General features: G+C 39.0%; 1 protein-coding gene across 3 annotated transcripts in view; it reads left to right on the top strand.

The window, feature by feature from the left end:
• The window catches only part of RPS6KA5 (ribosomal protein S6 kinase A5), a 185,110-nt gene that overhangs the window by 156,402 nt on the left and 13,837 nt on the right, over positions 1-14,871 (top strand). For all 3 annotated transcript variants that reach the window (XM_081288709.1, XM_081288708.1, XM_081288710.1), the window contains exons 8-13: positions 3,348-3,498; positions 6,426-6,587; positions 7,717-7,842; positions 8,187-8,320; positions 9,007-9,100; positions 11,816-11,986. In XM_081288709.1, coding sequence (XP_081144835.1) covers positions 3,348-3,498; positions 6,426-6,587; positions 7,717-7,842; positions 8,187-8,320; positions 9,007-9,100; positions 11,816-11,986 — 838 coding nt within the window. The remainder of the gene's footprint in view (positions 1-3,347; positions 3,499-6,425; positions 6,588-7,716; positions 7,843-8,186; positions 8,321-9,006; positions 9,101-11,815; positions 11,987-14,871) is intronic.

The raw sequence follows: 14,871 nt of genomic DNA, 5'->3' as shown, positions 1-14,871 counted from the left end.
TCAAGCCCCATTGAAGGAAGTGAAGTGGCAGCAATGGCCAAGAAACGCCTCCTTGCTGCAGATGCTCCAGTGTTGAGGGACACATGCCCCACAAGACCCTGCACGGGCAGCCCGCCCCTGCATGCCCACTCTGCACAGCCATCAGCAGCCTGGGGCTCAGATCAGCATGCTCAGTCGCATGTCACAGTAGACTGGAATCTGACACAGTATAACTCAGCTTTGTAGAAGGACACAGGGCAGGAATCAGTGTATGCCCTTCCAGAGACCTTGGCAATGCTTCCCAGACCACAGGACCCTCTAAGCCAGTAGGGACGGGACCATCTGGTGGCAAGGACCAACCCAGCATAGGAAGCTCGGCTCGGCAGCTGTTGTCTACTGGCTGCCCATGTGCGTGGGTTCCAAGGCCCATTATGGATAGAAGAGCAACACACAGAAGCACATGTTTTTGTTACCAGGTGGCACCAATGTCAGCCCCATGTAGAGGCCAGACTACAACCCTTGGCACTCCAGAAATATTTGGAATCAAATTGCTAGTAAAATAGATTTTATTTGAAGCCAGTTTGAAGGAAGATAGAAGGAACTTATTGTTTGCAAAAATTCTGTCTTCAACATCTCTGAGGGCAAGCAAGGGTTTTAAAGGAGAAGAGACAGCAAGTGAGGCTCAAAGTACATATGCGGCTCGACCTTACTTCCTGCCTTCTGGTAGGCCGAGGTAGACTGATGAGGCTACAGCTCATATCATACCATATCAGCCTCCTCTCTCATCAGAATCTAAAATGTTGGCCCCTGCACCCAGCACAGGCTGTCCACTTGCTACTACTACTGTTCCTGTGCCCAGAACAAGCTCCTGACCTGAGCCATGGTCTCGGTATGCTCCTCTTTCCTGGCTTGGCATCTCAGCAGAGCCATCCCTGTTTTCAGGTGCACCTCCTCTTGAGAGAGGACCCACCAAGGTGGACATCTCTCTGTTGTATCTTCCTTCACAGGACTGGCTCTTGCTTTCCCTGGTGCCAGGTTCAGAATAGCCTCCCAGAGCGGAATACAGCCTTCCTGAGGTTTAAGAGCAATAGATGCAGAAATAGCCAATATCACCAATGGAACATTTATCTATAGCTTCTCCTTTACACAAGGAATTCTGTCCTTCAAAAAGTACAGTGAAGGAGAAAATGGGAAAGGCTTTTTTTGTTCTTCCCTGTGAAAGAATTTCCAATTTCTTTCTCATATACACCCGAGCCTGATCTAAGGCGAGGACCATCTCTGCTACTGCTGAAAACCCTCCAGTGGGAGTGTATGAAAGAATTGGGGAGAGGAAATTATTTCTTTCTTGTTCTACCAACATTTCCTTGTGTTCTCAGAATGGAGGGCTAGAAGTAGAATTAGCTTATTTTTGTTGTTGTTGTTGTTGATTTTATTATTTTTTTAAATACACAACAACAGTGGAAAGCATTACAATCCTTATCATACATATAGAGCACAATTTTTCATGTCTCTGTATTAAAGTATGTTTAGGTCAATTTATGCCATTATACATATAGTTTTTGCATTATAATTCTTAATTCATGTATATACCACAATTTTTCGTATCTCTGTGTATTTTGACACCCAATTCAAGAATTTATACATGTACTTTGTATTGATGACCATCCCAATCCACCATCCTAGTTAATCCCCTTCCCCCTCCCTTTCCCTCCCACTCCTCTTCCCTATCTAGAATTAATTGATATTAACAACTCTGTTGTAAGTTTTTGTCGAAATTATAGTTCTGGCTTGGCATGGTGATGCACACTGTAATCCCAGCAGCGTGGGAGGCTGAAGCAGGAGGATTGCAAGTTCAAGGCCAGTTTAGCAAGGCCCTAAGCAATTTAGCAAGATATATATAAGTATAAAAAGGACCGGGGATGTGGCTCAGTGGTAAAGTGCCCCTGCATCCAATCCTTAGTACCCACCCCCCCAAAATTGTAGTTCTGTTATCATTTAATGATTCTCAGTAGCTACTCGATACAGCTTCTGTGTCTTTTTTCTTTATTGTTGCCTTAGAGTGGGGGAGTGGAACAGTTAGTAGCTCACGTGTTTCAAGCATTTGCTGTGTGCCTGGTGTGGTGTTAGGCATGTCAACTCATACTACCCATTTTAGGCAGGTACTGTTGTTTCTTCCCATTTTACAGTTTAGAAAACTGAGTTGCACAGATAATTACCTTTCTCAAGGTCACACAACCAGTAAGGAACAGAGCCAGTGTGGATCTGTTTGGCCTCATAGTCCGTGTTCTTCCACTCTCGGTTACCTGGTTTTGTCCCATGATATGTTAACATGCACAACAGGAGAATCCTGCGCGTGCAGATAATGGAGACTTCGTCTTCATGCATGCTCTGTGGAGGTTTTAATTTCAATCAAGCTCTTCCCTTATTTTTCTCATTAAATGATTAATCTTGCTTCTATGAGGGGAAAAGGTACACTTGGATTTGATTGATTTCTTTTGTGACCAGAATAAATTTCTCATCAAGAAACTTGGTTTCCTCTTTTTTTTTTTTTAAATTTTCCATAATAGACTTCACTCTCCGAGCTCCTCCTTCCTAAAGGCCCTGTTTGCTTTACAGCAGCAAATATTGAAGCATGCACTCGCTCGTGCCCCAGGCCCATTTTCACATATCAGAACTGACCCTTGTGGGGATGTGGCTCAAGCGGTAGCGCGCTCGCCTGGCATGCGTGCGGCCCGGGTTCGATCCTCAGCACCACATACCAACAAAGATGTTGTGTCCGCTGAGAACTAAAAAATAAATAAAAAAAAAAAAAAAAAAAAAAGAACTGACCCTTGTCTGGGTGGCTCGGCCTCGCCCATCTTGCTCAGCTGCCCTCTCGATTCCCAGTGGCCCTCACAATGACTGGCACTCAGGGAGGTGGGGACAATGACGGTTCTCTTTTTTCCTTTTGAATCTGGATGCTGCTGCGTTCACTTGCCTGACTTTGTTGAGTTCTTTCTGTTGTAAAGTCCTTATTCAGAGAGCCCGACGTGTGTGTGTGTGTGTGTGTGTGTGTGTGTGTGTTTTCTGTTCTAGTCCACACCCTCTTTTTTATCTTCCCCAGTAATGTATTTGGATTTGTAGCCTTCCCTCAGGATTGACTTATATTGAAAAACATCTGTGAGTTTCACAAATTTGACTTTATGATATCTCAGTTTGAAATATTTCTTCAGCTTTACTGAGATACTATTGATTCATCTCAAAATGTCTTTCTCTCTCATGTAGTTGAGTTTCAAAGTGTGTTTCACCATACTTGTTTTTGCTAAAAAAAAATCATCAGTGTGACTCCATCCTCTGGTTGTTTAACAGCAAGTTTCATTTGCCTACAGGAGGATATTGAAAAGTGAGCCTCCGTATCCACAGGAGATGAGTGTGTTAGCTAAAGACCTGATTCAGCGTCTTCTGACGAAAGATCCCAAGAAGAGATTGGGATGTGGTCCTCGGGATGCAGATGAAATCAAGGAACATCTCTTCTTTCAGGTGAAGTTTACTGAGCAGATGGATGAACTCACACCCCTACTATTTTCAGGGTGCTTGGCATTCTTGGTGGAAGGAGTGAACACAGTCCTCTTGGGGGGTCTTTCTACCTTATCTCACTACATTGTACCTTAAAAATAAAAAGATGACAAAGACCCTTTAGAAAGGACTAGAATACTACTTGAATAACTCTAAATGGTCTTTTCCTCCCCAGGGGCAATGGGAGTGGGACAGATTATAATAGCAATTAGTTTTCTCCATACTGATGGATTAGAATTTCTAAATAGTGGTTTCCATTTATGACCTTGGGATTCTGGCATATGTACTAAGGACACTTGTTGTATTTCTTGTTTCTTTCTCAGTTCATGAGCTATTACTGCCACTGTGTTTTTTCACCTTTACGTGATGACTTTCTCTCTTCCTCTGTTCATAGGAAAAATCTTAAAAAATCCAAAACTTTACACATTTACAACATATAGAGTTACTCATTTATATTCTTTGTCCCTGAGACTTTCTTCAAAAAAAAAAAAAAAAAAACAGCCTAACAAGGCCATTCTACAGAGGACTGACACATCTTCTCAGTGTAGTTTGTTCAGTTGACTGGGCTGGCTAGTTATTTCAGTCTAAGTGGTCAAACCTGGATGACATGCCCTGATTTCTAAAACTCTGAGTTTATGGCTTTTAAGTAATTTCATCATATCAACAAGTATAACCTAAATATTTACAGTCTAAAAGGACCGGACCATTCAAGATATTTTTATTCTGTAAGCGCTTTTATATTATTATCATCAAAACAAATGAAAAGAGCATACCAAAGCAAGGAAAAGAACTATTCTGTCAAGTAAGCTTTCATATTGTTCTTCATTGCTTTTTAAATGGAGAAAAACAAATATTCACTGAAAATTACACTATCTCTGTACTTCTGTGCTCAGAAAAGAGTATGATTACTTCAATCTCTTACTGTAATCATTTATTGTACATCTTAGAGAAGTTCAGTAGCATAGTGAGAAATACATTTAGAATGAAGTGAACTTCTCATTATCTGCATTTCATAAGTTCACATGAATTCACAAGACTTGGAAAGATTACTCTTTGAAAAGCTATTTCAAATATCATGTTCATAAATTTGGCTCAGAATTAACAATAAAATAAAATTCAAGAAACTACTCAAACAAAATATCCCTAATCATATTTTCCTAGGATCTTTTTCACCATTGTTTCTATATTTGTGAATATTGCAATTATCTTTCATATTAGAAGAATTTCTCCCTCTTTTTTTTTTGATAGCTTGGAATAGTAATTTTAGATTACTTAATTGCTTTGACTTTTTAAATGGTAGGAATGCTTTTGGAAAGACCAGAACTCTACATGTAATCATCTAAATGGTCTTTTTTCCAGAAATGGAACAGGAGTGGCTCATGATACCATTCAGTTTTATACATGTTAAGCATTCTCCTGCTAACAATGTATTTCTTTAAATTATACCTTTACTTTAGAAGTGTTTCTTAATGTATATATAATAGCCAGCACAAATCGCATGCTTATAGTGGGAAACATTACAGCCATAGAAGAAAGAATATGAACCAGAAGGCCAAGAGGTTGCTTTCAAATCCTGACTCTTCCACCAACTGTTGTAATATGAAAGGGTTAGTTCTTATTTCTGGGCCTCGGTTTCCTTCCGGATTATATAAGAAGGATGAACTAATCAAGCTCTAAAACCTGTTCTAGCTGAACACCAGAAGATCTGTAATTTAATGATTTTATTTTCACTGCCTCTTTAGGGAGCATAACAAAAAGACATTTTATGTGGTTGATTAAACTTAATGAGTTTTATAACCAGGAAGTGCAGGTTTCACATTTTATCATCATAAAGTCAGTATGCATCTTGTAGTAAACATCATCTTACTATTCTAGTCTATAATGCTTTTTTCTTAATTACTTAAAATAATGGTTTACCTTAATATCAATAGTGACATCTGAGATTTGAAAAAATATGGTAAAAGAAGAATCTATAGAATTCAGTACATATTATCTGAGGTGTTTTAAGTGACAGAAGGAGCATAAATAAACAGAGCAGGGATTTGAATTTGAATAACATCATTTAGGGGCTAGGGTTGTGGCTCAGCGGTAGAGTGCTTGCCTTGCACTGGCTTGGGAGGCCCTGGGTTTGATCCTCAGCACCACATAAAAATAAGTAAATAAAATAAAGATATTGTGCCCACCTACAACTAATATATATATATATATATATATATATATTATTTTTTTTTTAACCCACATCATTTAGCCAGTGTGTGACATGGGTAGAAAGGGAACTCAGATGAGAGGCAGTATCCAAAATGCTTGAATACCAGTCAAAGGAGAACAGAGTGGTTCCACAAATATTATAGTATCACTTATAAGCACACGTTTGATATGTACTTCCTAAATAAACTTCTGTCCATGCCTTTAAAAAATAACTTATTTTTAATCTGGAGGAAAAGAAGCCTAGGGGACAGGAGTATTCCTTTAGAGTTAATATAAACAGACATTTTAAAGCCCTTTAATGCATTGTTTTCTGTTCATTTTTTTGTTTGTTTCTTGGGGCTTAATTCCTTTCTCAGAAGGCTCAAGACAAGTGATTTTTCTGGTATCTCCCAGGGCAAAGCAGGGTGTCCTGGTGCCCCACGAAGACACTGTGGGGCTCCAGATGAGGGCGGCATACTCACGCAGACACCGCCTTGCCCGGGACCACAAGCAGCAACAGTCAGAAAATGGCCTCTTCCTTGAAAAACAAACAATTTTTTTTTAAATTACTGATTTGAAATCTCTTACTTTAAGCTTCTCCCTATTAATTAAAATCCTAATCTATTTTTATTATTCATAGAAAAGTCTATTTTGACTTTGTTGATTGATTTCTACTTTGTACCAATTTTTTTTCTCTTCTTTAGAAAATCAACTGGGATGACTTAGCTGCCAAAAAAGTGCCCGCACCATTTAAGCCAGTCATCCGAGATGAATTAGATGTGAGTAACTTTGCTGAAGAGTTCACAGAGATGGACCCAACCTATTCCCCGGCAGCCCTGCCCCAGAGCTCCGAGCGGCTGTTCCAGGTAATCTCACGGTGCACACCTGTATGCTGGCCCTGGGTGATTTGGAGGAAAAGACCTGTTTCCCCATATTAAAGTACTTTTATTGGCATCTAAAATCAGGGCTCCCTAATCTAGTCATAATTATTAAGAACAGAGATATTTCACATTACTAACTGAATATTATGGTTTGCTCAAGAGCAGATATTACTTATGTGTTTGTTTTTTATATAAGTAAAGATTATTTTTTTTTACCTGAAATGTGATTTTTATTCACATTTTTTTGTAAAAATCATAATACCTTATCTATCCCTCTATTTGTATAAAATAGTCTTTGGTTCACAGTGTTGTTTGATTCTTCATTTTCAGTGAATGATCTGAACTACTTTCCAACTCTTAGAAAAGACTTTGTGTTTAGAAAATGTTCTGAATCAGACTTAGGATAAAATTCTCGGCCTGTTAATCGGCGCCATAGCTTCCTCCTCTGACTTCTGTTCATGCTTGTGGACATCCAGAATGTGTCCTGCTCATTCCCTGTCACTGTCCACCAGTTGACCGAGCCCTTAGTAGACATTTGTTGATGAACTAGTCAGTGTTACAGCAATTAACCTGAACAGAGCAGGTTAATTGCCCATCATTACATCACTTCTAACTCATCACATCATTTTGACATTGGATTTGGTCTCTTCCAAAATTCAATTTTAAACTTAGTTATTCTGAGTAAACAGGAGTCAAATAATTGCTGAATTAGAAACCAATTTTAAGGAATCTCATTATTTTTCTAGTTTGAAACACCATAGTACTGGTACTATTGTTTAATGCCTCAATGTATCTTTCTTGAGAAGTTAGTTGCGTTAGCAAACTTTTATCAGCAAATGCAAAAAAATTACAGATCTGAGTCAGATTTGGGGGTGGGATAGTGAGGAAGTCTTTTTCTACCTTTTTTGAATTGGCTTAATTCTACCAGAAGATGGCATTGTCTCCTTCTGAAAAGCATTTTCCTAGTGAATTGAAAAAACCCTGCATTTAGGATTGCAATAAAATTAGATTCATCTCAATATTTGAGTATTTTTAAAGGAAAACATAGTGAGCTATTCTCCACTAACCTGCAAATTGTAAGTCCTTCTCCTTGACCTCCCCTTCCCTTTTCTAGGGCTATTCCTTTGTCGCTCCTTCTATCCTGTTCAAGCGCAATGCAGCTGTCATAGATCCTCTTCAGTTTCACCTGGGAGTCGAGCGTCCTGGCATGGCGAATGTCGCCAGGAGTGCCATGGTGAAGGTGCGTGTGGCTGCCCCAGGGTGCTTGCTTCTGTGACTGCTCAGATGTCAACATTGTTCAGTGTTCTCAAGTGCAGTCATTGTAATAGATTTACTAATCAACTGAGGACAACTGAGAAAATGAATGAATCAGTAGAAAACAATATTTGCCCTAGAAAATTATGGATATTTGGTAAATGCTATAGATAAAAGTAGAAACAAGCTAAAGTAAAATGAATTTTGGATTATAAATGTGTTCCATTCAGATCTATGAATGTTAATGATTTTATATGGCTCTACGGTTTTACTTTTCCCTTGTGTATGTTTAACCTTTTCTTAAGTTAAATGATGTTGGTTTCTCATCAGGACTCTCCATTCTATCAACACTATGACCTAGATCTGAAAGACAAACCATTGGGAGAAGGAAGTTTTTCCATTTGTAGAAAGTGCGTGCACAAAAAAAGTAACCAAGCATTTGCAGTCAAAATAATCAGCAAAAGGTATGACCGTTTCTAGCTGTCTTTCATGTGTATTGATCCTCATCAGGGGATTCTGAAAATGAAGAGGTTTTTATAGAAAAGGAATCAATGATATATTAACTTTCTATACCCACAGTCTTAACTATGTGGCTCATTGGTTGACCCATTATACTTATAGTTCTAATAGATATTTTCTGATAAATAATTCATTTTAAACATGAATCATTATCTGATATGCTTTTGAGATTCATATAGGGAAACTTTTCTGTGACAGTGATACATTTAATCAGTCTTGCTTAATGATCTCAGCAGCTATTGCTATTTCTATTAGTTGTATGTTTAAAGTACTTTTCTCTGAAATTGTATGGTACTGGTAGTTTCAACAGCCAGCTAGTTGTTTCAGTCACTGATTATTACCCTCAGGACTGTCTATTCTTATTACCAAATTGTTAGGCAAGTAGGGCATCCATTTATTTGTATGACTAGCTCTTTTCTGACTCAAAGAGCATAATTTTCTCCAGAAAAATGTCATACTTTTCTGGTGGGAGATATGATTCATTACTTTCATGGAAACTTTATTAAATCTCATTCTTGGACATGTGTATTCTGAGTGCACTGTAAATAAAAACAAAAATTGGGGCTGGAGCAATACTGATATAAAAACTTTCTTGAAGAATCATATAGATGCTAACTATTTCATCTTGCAGAATGGAAGCCAACACTCAGAAAGAAATAACCGCTCTGAAGCTCTGTGAAGGACACCCCAATATTGTGAAGCTGCATGAGGTTTATCATGATCAGGTATTTATGTGGCTTTTTCTTCCATTTCTCACCAGTTTTATTGGTGTGGAACATCACCTGGGCACTAGGAAGGGCAGAGAAACCACCCCACACATGCTCTTCCCCACCCAAAGCACTTCATCCTGCTGTGTTGCTTTCCTCACTCTGCCAGCACCACCTGTGATGGGGAAGGAGGACAGGGCAGCAGCTCAGGGCACTGTTGCAGGCACACCATTGTGCATACATCTCAGTACTCAGGAGTTTTGAGCCTTCAGCCCTCTTGTCACTTCTATAGCACAGCATAGAGTCTTGAGCACACGTACTGCAAGCTAACGGGCACACGAGCAGAAGGGCAAAGCTGCTCCCCTCAGCTCGCTGCTCCAGGGGGCAAATTCTGCTTGCCCCAGCCTAGATCATGCTGCCTTCTTTTTCACTCCCAGTCTTGCTATCCAACAGGAAGCTGGGAAATGGGACCACTGAATTGGGTTCATGTCACCTCTCAGCCTTCCCACTGCCAATTCACCACTGGAAATTGCCCCATTTCAGTATTCTTTCCCCCTGATACCAGGTGGAATGACACGGTCCTGCTCAGGACAACATGGAGGCACAGCAGCTGAAACCAGTTGCAAATGTGGTTTTCCCTGATTTTACAATGAAGGAACTGAGGTTCTAAGGTCATGAGACTTGTGCCAAAATCCTACGACAGGTCGGCGAAAATCTAGTAGGCAGAACCTGATCACCAGTTCTGAGTAGGAGGTCATAAGTTCTCGATGTGATTCTGTGACATCCATGACTAGAATAGCGGGAACCCAGGTTTCTACCACAGGAACCTGGGAAAGAATGATACCTCCCAGTGAGCTCGGGCAGCAGCAGCTGTATTATCAAACTGTAATAATTGCTGCCATTTATAATCACATACTTCATGTGGTCCAGGTACCACACGAGGTGCTCTACGTATGTCAGTCATCACCATACTCCATGAGGTGAGCACACAGAGACTCCCAGTTCACTAACAGGCCTCACAGTCTGTAAGCGGCAAGACTGGGTCTGAGGCCAGCAAGCCTCTGTTCTACTCTGCTGCCTGAGGGAAGGCAGAAACAGGCTGTTATTTACATCAGGCAATGAGCACCCAAAGTTGGCATTATCCTCTACTCCTTTTTGGTACTCATAATCAGAAAAGGCAGCCCTTGGAAGCAAGGCCTCGGGGAACTGCTCTCCCTGCTTCTCCACTGCCTCCCACATCATTGAGCTATGCATTTCTAGTGGAGGTAGTGAGTCCCCTATCCACTAGAGCTGTTCAAGAAGAGACTATGAGTCAGGCATGAGGGCACACCGTAATCCCAGCCACTGAGGATACTGAGTAGGAGGTCATAAGTTCAGGTTAGTGAGACCTGAGCAGGTTAGTGAGACCCTGTCTCAAAATAAAATTTATAAAAGGGCTGGGAATGCAGCTCAGGGCTAGAGTGCCTGGGCAAGGGCATAGCCTTGGGTTTAGTCCCCAGTACCACAAAGAGGAGAGCCTACAGACTGGACAACCTGCTGATGTAGACATGTCAATCAACGGATATATGGATGACCTAGAAATCTCCCTCTGTGGTTTTGCTTCTGTGCCCAAACTGTATCCCAGTCATTTGCTCTCTGACTTCAGACTGATGTTGGATCTCAGGAACTCCCCTAATTATTTATGTCTGAAGTTGATTATTTGCTGTTTTTATATTCAAGAATTATTAGAATATAAATCATTTCATAATCCTGTATGTACTAGCATAAATACGTTATCATTCTAATGTGTAGTTGTAGAACTATACCTTGGATTTCCCCATGATGATGACATGAGTGCCTAGACCACCCCCATACCCAGATGGTCTTCTTTTTAATTGATGGGTGGCAGTGAGGTTGGGTCTTCAACCTTTGACTGTGACAGTACAGTTCATTTTATGATCTGTGCTTTACATACTCTAAGTTTTCTATTATGCTCAGGATAATATAACTTTTTATGGAGCAATTTTTATGAGTTTCTAATTCCAGCAGCATTAATTGAGTGATATTAATGCTATTATGCAAACCACCTGAATCTTAATTTTGACCTTTTTTTTCTAAACCATTTGTGTTCATTTGAGAGCTGATATAAGTCCTTCCTCTCTTCTTATAGAAGTATATGCAGAGCATAGTAAATGTATAACTTATAAAGTAGTTAATTAAGATGTTGCTATGGGGATCAAAAGCAATTACTTTAAAAAACATACACAATGGGGATGGATACTTGTAATACAAGTATAACTAGGAACCTTGAAACTAATCTTTTGTGTCCTAACATTATCAAACAATACCTTTTTTAAGAGGTAGATTTGTCATTACATGGGCGTGCCAGGCTTCATGTGCACAGTTGCCCACACCTAGTTGATAATCTTCTAGATTATTTTTAACAGATCACTTCAGATTACTGTCATTACTTGGGTTGGAATGGAATTCAAATGAAAGAATTAGTCAAGGAGAGGATATATGAAGATTTCCCTGCAGTACTTGAAATTTTCCATTACCAAAATAAAATTCTAAAAAAGCCACATTACCCCTCAGCTCTTTTCCCTAAAATTCAAAGATTGCTTGCTGGTGATTGTTTAAATAAGGGATTCTTTATACTTACTGATAATGGATAATAATCAATAAATGTTTTATACAGTGATAGATTTCTCCTTTCCATTAAGTCACCCCACATTTTTCTGTTTTCTTTTGTAGCTTCATACTTTTCTGGTGATGGAACTTCTGAATGGGGGAGAACTGTTTGAACGCATAAAGAAGAAGAAGCACTTTAGTGAGACGGAAGCCAGCTACATCATGCGGAAGCTCGTGTCAGCTGTCAGCCACATGCACGACGTCGGGGTGGTGCACCGGGATCTGAAGCCGGAGGTATAAAACAGTGTGATCTCTTTTACAATCCACCTGACATCACTATTAAAACCCCCCAAGTGGTTGTGGAATTTGGGGGATTTATTTGTTTCCCCAGAGGTGTTAAGTAGATACTTGAAAATATCACAGGGTGTGGGTGGCTCTTTTCTATGTCAGTCTAAAATAAATTTGTCCTTTTTGATGTTTTGGTTTTATGGGATTTTTTTGGGTTGTTTGTTTCATTTGGGGGCCAGCTGATCATCTTGAGGTTATATTTGTAAGTGTGAGAACCTTTTATGGAAAAAATACTTTTTGCAACAGTTGTGGACTAAAAATAGCAGTGGAAAATTTTTGTAGCAGAAAATAATATCCCTTCATATATGTATTCCATTTTGGAGAGATTTTTAATGACGTATTTTGAAAACTTATTTTTCATGTTTGTAATCAAACTGATTAGCTCCTGAATAAGAATGTACATAATCTTATTCAACATACTTAAACATAAAGCATTATATTGGTTTAATAAGTTTTGCCATCTTTGAATGGGCTTTTTGTGCTCAGACTATAATATTTATAGAACTGTGTAGCAATGCACAAGAAGCAGCTTTTAATATATTTCTTCTTTTGAAAGGTTAATAAACAAGGTTCTTACTCAGAGTAATCCCTTTTTAGTATATAAAACTCATTTTTGAAAATCAACAAAATAATAATGAAAATTGAAAAACAAAACCCAGTAATTTATAAAAAGATAACAGTGAATCATCCCTTGCCGTGTGCACAATTATACATATTGCTTCTCTAAAATAGAACTTTATTTTTAGATCCCATGTGATTATAGTGCATTTTTAAGTATATTTAAGATATTAGTGTATTTGATGTTTCTTTTTTGTTAACAAAAGAATATTTCTCTAAAGACACAGTTTTTGCTTTTTATTTAAGTATCTTTCATCATTAGAGAAAGAGGATATTTTAAAAATGGGAATCTGTATATTCAAATATCCAGTCATCCTTCTGGTTCTGTGGAGGACTGGTCAGTCCCAGAACTCCCATGACCTCAGACTCCAGGGACGCTCAAGTCCCTTGTAAGAATGTCCCTTGTGTATTATCTACATATAACCTACACACAGCCTCCCTGTACCTTAATTCCCCTCTAGAAGGTTTATAACACCAATGCAATGTAAGTACAATTTAAATAGTTATATGAAATTGTTTAGGGGATCATGACAAGAAAAGGCTGTCCATGCTCAGTACAGCTGCAGTTTTAAGTTTTTAATCCATGGATGATTGAGCCTGAAGTTATAAAACTCAGTAACCTGGACGGATGACTGTAATTGATCATGCCTGTAAAGTGTATAACTTCTGTGTACTTCCTATTAGTTATCCCCATTACTAGTAATTAATCCAAAGTGCACTGTGTTTGATGAACTTGCCACTCTGCTCCCCTCTGCTTCCCTCCTCCTGGCTCGCTCTTTCCTTACACAACACCCACAGAAAATATGGTGCTCTGTACATTGGAGATTAGCTGTCTATTTTTAAATGTGAAAGCACACCACTTAAATGTTTTCTTGATAGACAAGGAACAAGCATGTAGTTTTTTTAATGGAAAAGAAGATCTGTTCCATGAGTGTATAGAATTCATTTTCACATGTTTATTCTTTGATAACTGGCCATCTGTCATCTCATGAGTCTAAAATGAGGCAACTGTCCTCTGCAGCACAATTTAAAGTTGCCTTCCTACTTCCTTGATAAAAAGATACTTAATTTTCTTATTTATGATAAGCCTTTTTTTTCATTTGGAATGAAACAAAATTGTCAGATTATTGAGGACATTCTACAACAGTTATAGTCTTAAACCATAACTAGATTTTTAAGAAATGAAAATGTACCTTTGAACTAACATCTTCACAATCATATAGCTTTCACTTGGACTCTTAAATGGCAAAATATATTATTTCCAAACCAAAATTGTAATCCCTTTCCAATGTGGCATTTGAAGATCTGATTATATATCTTTTGGTCGATGGTGATGGAGCATCCGTTTCTGCCTAGGCAAAATCCTAAGTTCTGGGTGAGAGATAATCAGATAAATTTAGAAGCTGGCTGACATTCTTAGTAGGCTGCTTTGTGTTTTTCAAACTGGCCCCATCTTCTTAGAAGATTTAAAAAAAGTTGTATCTATCACATAGTTTCAGGCAGAACTTGAAATGAGGCTGAAAGGGCATTGGCAGCTTCCTGATCATGCACACGCGCGCACACACACACACGCACACGCTCACCTGCACGCACCCCACGCAGAGCTGTCTCAAAGCCTCTGTTTTGTGCTGTGGAAGAGGTGAGCAGAGTGCTCCATTTCTACAAGCTCAGGAATAGGAGGAATGGTTCAGAGTCACCAAATTAAAGTGAACGCCACATGCCCTCATTTTCTCCACTTCTAAAACTAAAATGGAGGGGGTCCTTTGTCAGTCTTAATATGAAATAAACCTATGTCGTTTCCAAAGGCTTAGCAAGCAAGCACAGTTCAGAGGGCCAGTGCACTCACTGCTCTGGGCAGCACATGCCTGGCGCTAAGAGGGGGCTCTAGTTTTGTTTACCAGGAGACTTCTCCAAGCAGACATTCACACACCCAGCTGTGGCTTCACTTGTCACAAACTAAAGGTCAAGCATTGTATGATAGAAAATTTAGGAGAACTTTTAATGTTTTTTTTTCCTCCCACTTGACTCATTTTCAGCTTCTAAGTGAAAGGCTTAAAAGGTTTTTCCTCTTTGTATCAATGAAACTTTCTGTCATGTCTTTTATTTCAGCTGGAATAGCATTAACAGAGCAAATGATATTCTAGCACTGGGAAGAATTGAACCAGTATAAAGGCATAGCAGATTTTGTTAGGATATCTAAAGACAGGATAGTC

Source organism: Spermophilus citellus (assembly GCF_964194105.1).
Source record: "Spermophilus citellus genome assembly, chromosome: 4".
Lineage (NCBI taxonomy): Eukaryota > Metazoa > Chordata > Mammalia > Rodentia > Sciuridae > Spermophilus > Spermophilus citellus.
Note: the sequence above shows the minus strand (reverse complement) of the source record. Positions and strands in the feature narration are given on the sequence as shown.